Source organism: Lagenorhynchus albirostris, chromosome 17 (genome assembly GCF_949774975.1).
Source record: "Lagenorhynchus albirostris chromosome 17, mLagAlb1.1, whole genome shotgun sequence".
NCBI lineage: Eukaryota > Metazoa > Chordata > Mammalia > Artiodactyla > Delphinidae > Lagenorhynchus > Lagenorhynchus albirostris.
The window spans coordinates 81185247-81193769 of NC_083111.1; the positions used below are offsets into that span (position 1 = coordinate 81185247).

General features: G+C 63.9%; 1 protein-coding gene and 1 long non-coding RNA gene across 2 annotated transcripts; one reads left to right on the plus strand and one right to left on the minus strand.

The window, feature by feature from the left end:
- Positions 1–1628: 1628 nt before the first annotated feature.
- GSDMD (gasdermin D) lies at positions 1629–7734 on the plus strand. Its single transcript, XM_060127981.1, has 12 exons — positions 1629–1779; positions 2995–3088; positions 4127–4386; positions 4570–4762; positions 5428–5596; positions 5712–5814; positions 6056–6109; positions 6377–6472; positions 6597–6772; positions 6918–7059; positions 7155–7228; positions 7359–7734. Exons 1-12 carry the CDS (start codon positions 1761–1763, stop codon positions 7596–7598), a joined length of 1620 nt encoding a protein of 539 aa, XP_059983964.1. The 5' UTR covers positions 1629–1760; the 3' UTR covers positions 7599–7734.
- On the minus strand, positions 6032–7096 carry LOC132508101 (uncharacterized). The gene is made up of 3 exons (XR_009536428.1): positions 6912–7096; positions 6569–6643; positions 6032–6124 (listed from the first exon to the last, which is right to left on the minus strand). It is a non-coding gene; the product is annotated as an uncharacterized LOC132508101 (long non-coding RNA).
- Positions 7735–8523: the final 789 nt, after the last annotated feature.

The following is an 8523-nucleotide window of genomic DNA, read 5'->3' on the forward strand; positions in this document are numbered from 1 at the left end:
AGTGCCGAGCCAGGCAGGATGCCGCAGGCCTCCGGACCGAGGACCAAAAGGAAACAAGACAGGAGGGCCGCGCGGGGGAGGGGCGGCTGGAGGCGGGGCGTGGGCGAAGGGAACCGCTAGTCACCCGCGCCGGCCCCCAGGACGCACCGTGAGCCTCCGCTGATCCTGACCTGCGGGGAGTAGTTTCCTCGCCTGCCTCCCCCCCACCCAGTTCTGCCGCCCCTTCCTGAGGCCTATGCCCCTCCTGACTCCCGGGGCGCCCCTGGATCCGAGACCGCCCTGCTCTGGGGCCGCCCCGTCGCCCAGCGATCCGCCGAGCGTTGATTGAGCGCCTGCTGGACAGGCCCTGCTGACCGGCGGTCCGAGCCGCCGCCGAGGGTCCGGGCCAGCAAGGGGGGACGGGGGCGGCGAGCGGGAGGGAAGCCCCGGGGGGACTCAACTCCCAAAGGAAAGGACTCCTGGGACTTCAGTGCGTCTGGCAGCCTCTCGGCCCCTCGCTCCGCGTTCGTTCACTCCCGGCCAAGCGGCTCTCGGGCACACGGGGCCCTCCGGGGCGCCTCTTGCCCGCGCGGGCTCCTGGGGGCGCGGCAGCGCGGGCCGCGGCTGCCGACATCCTGGGCGCCGACTTCCGGCACCCTGGGAACCCCCAAAGTGTCACTGGGAGGCGGGCACAGGGTGGAGCCAGCCCCCTGAGCTGCACCACCCACATCGCGGACCCAGATGAGCCCGAGGCCCACAGCTCCCCCTACCCCTCCCTGGACCCTGGCCGTCCCTGATGCCCGATGGCCGGGGCTGGGTGGGTTCCTAGGGCCGACTACCCCCTAGCCCCGTCTCATGCGGTCCTGGCCTCCACTGTCCCTGCCTGGAGGACAGTGGACACCCTCAGGCCTCCTCTCCCTAAGCCCACTCTGCCATGTCCTCTGAGGTATCCCAACCGCTGCCTCCAAAGGGCTGTCCTGGTTATCTTCTGTCCTTGTTCCTCCCAGGGGCTCGGCCCTTCCAGGGTAGAGGCTGTGGCCTCCACTGCCCAGTTCCCAGCAGTGCCTGGCCAGCCCTGCCCCTCACCGGGTGGGTGGAGGCATCGGGTTGCGGTGGGCTTCCTCTTCCTTAGAACTCTCCCAGAGGTGCTAACCCTTCCCCGCACACAGCCAGAAGCCCCCTCCCAGGCTCCCATCCCTGGTCACGGTTCTCCCCCCAGGGCGCGGTGTCCTAGCTGGCTCTGGACCCCCAGGGTCTGCCCAGACGTTGCGCAGGGAGGCCTCACCCACCCCCATATCACAGAGTGGCTGTGAGGAAGACGGGAGGTTGCCCCAGACTTCCTGGCCCTGGAAATGTCCGGGTGCTCCCCAGGCCTCCAAATGGGGAGGGGGAGGGGGTGCAGGGCCAGCCCCAGCCACCTTCCTTCTGCTTTTTCTCCCCAGTGGACTCACTTCCTGTCATCTCAGGCTGACTCTGCCCTCAGGAGCCTAGGGACACAACCACTCACCAAGCCCAGTGCCTCTTGTTTAGGTTATTGCCGGAGCACTGAACATGTGAAGGAGGAGTTGCTGCAGCGATGCCCTGTCCATGCTTCATTCAGCCCCGGGTCATTGCAACATTCCAAAACACCCCCCCAGGAAGTCACTTTCCCTGCACTGGCATCGGGGCCGCTGCCAGCGGCTCTACCTGGAGGGGCCCTTGTCCCGTTCACGGCCAGAGCCCTCATCTGCAGGAGCACGTGGCGCCAGGTGCTGATAAACACTCATGGCTCGAATTAGTGCATGTGGCGGAGGCTTCGGGGTGAGTCTCAGGCCAGCCAACTGGCAGGGGCCCTGGTGCGGGCTCCAGAGGGTCACAGGGCCCAGAGGCAGGATGTGGCGGTGGAGCGGTGGAGAAAAGGGGGCATGGGGCTCCTGGCTGCCTTGCACTGGACATGATCCGCAAGCAGCCCAAGAGAGTAAGGGCGTTGAGAACCTGAGACAGGCCTGGCTTCAGCTTTTCAAAGTAACAGCTTTATTGAGATACAATTCACATACCATACAATTCACCCATTAAAAGTGTGAAACTCTGGGGCTTTTAGCGTATTCAGAGTTGAGAACATTTCCACTCCCCAAAAGAGGCTGTGTCACTCCCCATCCCCCTCCCCGCAGCACCTGGCAACTACTAAGCTGCTTTCTGTCCCTACTGTTCGGTTCGCCTGCTCTAAACAATTTGCATACATGAATCCCGTGAGATATTGTCTTTCACGTCTGCCTTCTTTCACTTGGCATAATGTTTTGAGGTCCATCTACGTTGTGCCGTGAGTCACAACTTCATTCCTTTGTATGACTGAGCACCACACCATCCTGTGTCTTCCATCGTATGCACTGACCACATTGTCTGTGCTTCCACAGACGGACATTTTGCGGTGCTTCTGAGTTTGGGCTGTTAACAATAATGTTGTGGGAACATCCATGTGCCGGTTTTTGTGTGAACATATGTTTTCACTTCTCTTGAATACACACCTAGCAGTGGAATGAATGAGATCTAATGGTAATTCTCTGTTTAACTTTTTGAGGAACTGCCAGACTCTTTTGCATCCATTTACATTCCCAGTAGTGTGTGAGGCTCCAATTTCCCCCATCTTCCCCAACACTCGTTACTTCTCTTCTATACAGTTATCTATGGGGTGTGAAGCAGCATCTTCTGCAGTTTGATCTGCAGTTCCCTGACAGCAAATGGCGTGAGCATCTTTTTGTGCGCTTGTTGGCCATTTGTAGCAATAATTCATTTTCTTTGAGGAAATGTCTCTTCAGACCCTTTGCCGTGGCCCAGAGTTTCCAGAGAGAAGGACTGAAGAAGCGCCCAGCAGTTGGAGGCAGCAGCGGGTGGGGCACGAGCTGGCGCACCCTGGCCCTCCCCCACCCTCGCCGGGCCGGGCTGCGGGGCGGGCTCACGGGGGTTTCCGGGCTGCGGCTGCTGCAGGCCGGCCGAGGTTTCACTTTTGGATCCGGGAAACTTTGGGTTGTGTGCTAGCTCGGCAGCTCCGGGGCAGAGCCCTCCGACCCCAGCCAGCAGAGCGGCCTGGCTTCAGCTCTGTGGGCACAGGCACGCAACAGTCACGGTCACGGTGAGCTGCTCCCCGCCCCTGCGCGCCGCACCCCACTGCCTGCCCTGGTTCCGGGGGGGGCTCTCCCTAGTGCTGGGTGGGGGGAGGCCAGCTCCTCTGGGTGGAGACCTGGTCCGGGCACCCTTCTGCGGCCTCCCCAAGCCCCCCAAGGACTCGCAATCCCAGACAGGTTTGGGGAAGCCCCAGGCCTCTGGGAAGGGGGTGCCCTCCCCAGCCCGGCTGGTTTGGGCTTAACTCCAGGTAGGCCCTCTAGGTGCTCCTTGGGCCACTCTCAGACTTCAGACCATCCCTGAAGCTCAGAGGCTTCCTAAGGGCTGGCCCCCGTGCCTGGAGCCCAGATGTCCTGGGTCCTGAGTCAGGCCCACATTGGCTTCTGACCCCTGAAGACAGACTAGTGGCTCACGGAGCTTTGGGCGCAGAGAAAGCCCTGGAGGACACGTCTAGGAGCTGGGGACACTTTGGCTGGGCCTTGCTGTGGGCCTTTGCACCAACTGCCCAGGAAGTGATGGCTTCTGATTCCTCCCCCGCCCTCTGAACACCTCAGCCAGCGGGGGGAGCTGCTACAGCAGACAGAGCAGTGGCTCGGGGTCACTCCAAGGCCCCAGCCTTGCCCTGCCCTTCCTCAGTGGCTGCTTTTCGTGAGCAGCCCTAAGCCTTGTTGAAGTGACAAAGGGACAAGAGGCCTTGGTGGGTGGCCAGGGCTGCCCCCCCGCCCCAAGCGCTGAGTCCCAGGGCTTTCTCGGGCTCCATGTGGGCACTCTGATCACAGAACAGCTGGTGTGCGTGGCCTGAGTCCCACTGAGGGCTGTGAATGACGCCCCACCCTGGAGGTGCTCATGGCCCCTTGGAAGGATAGACTAGTGGATGCCCGGGTGTGCTTCTGCTTGTCTTTGTGTTGGGTGATAGTCAGCAAGCGCCTTCTGCCAGTCAGAGCATCCCAGGACTAGCCAAGCAGGACCGCTCTGGAGGGAAAGAGCTCCCCATCACTGGAGACATCCAGGCACCTACCTTCCCCCTCTGCCGCCCGCCCTCTTCCAGCCCTGCGGGTGCAAGGCCTGACCCAGCTGCCCTCCTCAGGAGCATGGCATCGGCCTTTGCAAGGGTGGTCAGGAGCGTGGTCCAGGAGCTGGACCACGGTGGGGAGCTCACCCCTGTGGACAGCCTGCAGAGCTCCACCAGCTTCCAGCTCTACTGCCTTTTGGGCAGGAAGTCCTCGAGTTCACGGTTCTGGAAACACCGCTACACACGTGTCAACCTGTCCATCAGGGACATCCTGGAGCCCGACGCCCCAGAGCCAGGTACCCCACTTGGCACTGTCAGAGCCATGGGTCGGGTCGGGGGAGGAGGGGGCAGGCCCGCTGCCACCTGCTCTGGGCCTCTGGGCTCCTGCTTCCAGAGGGCAGGCACTTTTCAGAGGCCCCTCCGCCCGGGGGGAAAGGCGGCGGATGGTGGGATGGGCCTCAGCTCTGGTCTTGCTCCAGCTGTGGAGTGTGGCAACACCTTCCATTTCCACGATGCTATGGATGGGAAGATGCAGGGCAGCGTGGAGCTGGCGGCCCCAGGACAGGGGAAGCTGTCAGGCGGGGCCGCGGTGTCCGGCAGCTCCAGCGCCTCGATGATCGTGTGCACGCTGCGAGTGGCGCCCAACACCTGGGAAGCCATGCATCGAGAGAGGTGAGCCCTGGGGTGGCGGGGCCCTGCCGAAACTGGGCAGCCTCTGGGTCAGGACCTCGGGGCAGCAGGAGTCACAGGGGGTCTCTGCCAGGCTGAGGGAAGTCGCAGAGGCAGGGGCGTGCTGGGACCAGTGGGCAGGGAAGGAGGCTGCAGAGGTCCTGGGGGCCTGCATCCTGCGGGCCAGGGCGGCCAGGCAGGGCCCTAGGGTCAGGGGTCAGACCAAGTCCCACTGTGAGGGGGCTGGGCTGCTGGGGTGGAGCAGACACAGGGACCCTGGGGAGAAGGACCATTAGCTCAGAGCGGAGACATGAGATTTGAACCCTGGGAGCGGCAGGGAGTGGAGGGAGAGAGCAGCCAGGTGAGCAACCGGCCAACAGGGTGGGCCCCTCCAGAGGTCTTCAGGTGTCCACCCGTCCCCACTGGACCTTGTCTCTTCTTCCTGCACCCCACCCACTCACAAACATTGTCGGGAGCACCAGGGAGGGAATGATGGGTATCCCGTGCCTGGGCATCCACAGAGCTCTCGGTCTCCTCGGCCGTGTCACCGCCCCCAACCCCTATGGCCCCAAAGGCTGAGGTCCAGGGAACGGAAGCCCGCCCCGTGGCAGGGGGAGGGGAGCGCAGGGTGCACCACTGCGAGCTTCCCATTGGTCCGCTCACCACAGGCGCTTGCGGCGGCCTGAGCACAAAGTCCTGCAGCAGCTGCGGAATCGTGGGGATGACGTGTTCGTCGTGACCGAGGTGCTGCAGACACAGCAGGAGGTGGAAGTCACCCAGACCCAAAAGCAGGAGGGCTCCGGCCAGTTTGCACTTCCGGGAGCCATGGGCTTGCAGGTGTGCGGGGGCTCGGGCTGGGGAGGCAGAGTGGGGCAGACCCCTTCCACCAGCACCCTGTTACGTCTGGGCCCATGACCCAGAGCCCAGTCCTGAGCCCGTATCCATCCATCAGGGCAGAGGCGAGGGCCACCTGAGCCAGAACAAGATGGTCACCATCCCCGCGGGCAGCATCCTCGCATTTCGGGTGGCCCAGCTGGTTATTGGCTCTGACTGGGGTGAGCCAGGATCACGGTGACTTCTGGGGCCCAGACTCCATGGCAGAGAGGCAGAGAGGCCTGGAAGAGCCCCCAGGGGTCACTGGGGGCATCTGGGTCGGGGTGGCCGAGGGTCCCTTGCTCTGGCATTTGGGAGGTTGGGGCACAATGGGGGTACTGCACAGGGGGTCCCAGCTTGGGAGGGAGATGCCAAGTGCCCCGCCAACCTGCTTTCCCACCTCTGCTCCTGTCTGGCTGCCAGACATCCTCTTCTTCCCGGACAAGAAGAAGACGACCTTCAGGCCACAGCAGAAAGGTGAGGCCTGTGGACCTGGGCAATGGGATGAGCTGATGAGGCATTCTCCTGCCCAGCACAGCACAGCCGGGGGACGCACACACGCGCGCACACACACACACACGGGTGACACGGTGACAGGCTGACACCAGCCTGGTTCGACCTTGCTCCCTGTCCCGGGCTGCCAGTACTGGAGTGGTGGTGACAGGCTGTGAGGGCCGAGGGGAGGCCTCAGGCCTCTCTGGCTCGGGGACCCAGCCCTGCGCCGACCAGCCCTGCCTCGTCCAGACTACAGGCCCTCCTACATTGCAAGTGGCCAGCCGCAGCGGTCCTCCCGCCTCGCCTCCACAGAATTCCTCTCTCTCCGCTTCAAGTTCCTGTCGGGTCAGTACCTTCTTGGCCACCCCCCTGGTGGGCTCCCCTTCTGCCCCCCTGTGGTCTGCCCTCCATAACCAGGGCTCCCCGGGGCCACGTGGGTACCTGGGCAATAGCAGCCCTGTCCCCACAGATGGGCCCGTGGAGGACCGGGTGGCGACCACCGAAGACTTCCAGGGCCTGCAGGCAGAAGTGGAGGCTTGGGCCATGGGCCTGGAGGGCTTGTCCAGGGAGCCTTGTGGGCAGCTGCTGGGGGCCCTCGGGCAGGTGCTGCGGGACGAGGCCGCCCTGCAAGCCCTGGATGAGTCGGTGAGAGAGCTGGGTGGGGCGTGGGGGGCGTGCAGGGGTGGTGGGTGGGGGGGGGGGGGCAAGCTGGGGCGGGGTGGGGCGGGCAGAGCTGGTGCCTGCGCCCCGCCCCCGCGCTCACCCGCCCGCCCCACGCCCTCACCCCCAGCTGGAGCACGGCCTGCGTGGCGGGTTTTTGGAGCCTCGGGATGGTCCGGTGGGTGCTGTCCTCGAGTGCCTGGTGTTCTCCTCCAGAAGGCTGGAAAAGAGACTTGCCGGCCCCGTCTTCTACCTGCTGCAAGCTCTAGCTGGTGAGGGGCTCCGGGGGTGGGACAGGCAGGGAGCAGGAATGTGGGCTTCCCTAGCTGGCCTTCCAGAACCCCTCTCACCCAAGGTCTCTCCCCAGTGCTGAGTGCAACCCAGCACGTGCTGCTGGCTGAGGTGCTGGAGATGGGGGCCCTGTCGGGGGCGTTCAAACTGGTGAGTGGGCCCAGCTTGTAGGGGAGGGGCTGTGCCGGAGGTGCGGACCCAGTGCATCTGGGCTGGGGTGGTGTGGATGGTGCCAGAAGCCTGGGGGCCCCTCTGACAACCTCCCACCCTGTTCTGCCAGGTGGAGAGCCTTTTGGAGCAGAGCACCCCATGGCAGGAGCACAGGGCCGTGTCCCTGCCGCACGAGCTCCTGGGGAGCAGCTGGGGCTCAGAGGCACCCACCTGGGTCCTGCTGGAGGAGTGTGGCCTTGAGCCACAGGTGGGCGCCCCCCAGGTGTGCTGGAAACCGGAGGCCCAGGGCTGTGCGAATGCGCTTTACGCCTGCCTCGCACTGCTATTCAGGCTGAGCCGGCTCTGCTAGCCTGCAGCCTGCCCGCAGGGCAGCTCTCTAGTCGGGGCAGAGCTCATGCCCACCCAGCTGCCAGGAGCCACACCCAGCCATGTGGGCAGCTCCCCACAAGGCCTGGGAGTTGAGGAAAGACAATAAATGTGATGAACAAAGGGAAAATGCTCACTGAGCTTTTGAGGGGCCCTATGTCAGGGGTCGGGCAGCGATGGGGATGGTGCCTCATATGGGGAGGGACCTGGGGACTGAGAGCAGGCATCTCTCCCGTGGGGCTGCACCGGATCACTCCAGAGTGAGCAGCCCCATGGCCGGGCTCCTGGCGCCCTCCCCACGGGACAGGGCGATTCCAGCCCTCAAGATGGTTCTGTCTGCCTCAGGGAACTTGAGAACGTACTGATGCAGGGAGCGGGGGCTGTCCTTGCCCTCCGGGGCTGCAGAGAGGACAGAGAAAAGGTGTACGGACAGGCACACAGATCTGCACTCCTGGGGCTGCACTGGGGCCCCAGGGAAGTGACCCGAACCAGAGCAACTGGCCTTTGGGGTGTGTCTCATCCAAATTAATTCGCTCAAAGGTAAGAGTCTCTCGAGAGGAGGCCTCTGGGCCCCTGAGTCGCAGTCCCTGGGCCTTCGGCAGGGCTCAGAGCCTCCCTGGACCAGGGTGCCTGAGCCTCCCTGGGGCGTGGGGGCGGGGGTGGAATGGCCCCACGTGCAAGGAGAGATAGTAACTGATTCAGCCAAGGAGTTATTCTCATCTTGGAGCTTGAACAGCCAGGAGAAATTTGCCTCTCCCCGTGGGAGCCAGTCTGCCATCCTCCGCTTGGCGGAAGGCGGGGGAAGCCGCACTCCCCTCCTGTCAGGCTCACGCTGCCCTGCAGCCTCAGGACTGGCTAAAGAGAAGGGATGATCGGCCCTGCTGTGGTTGGGACATTAACCCCCGAGA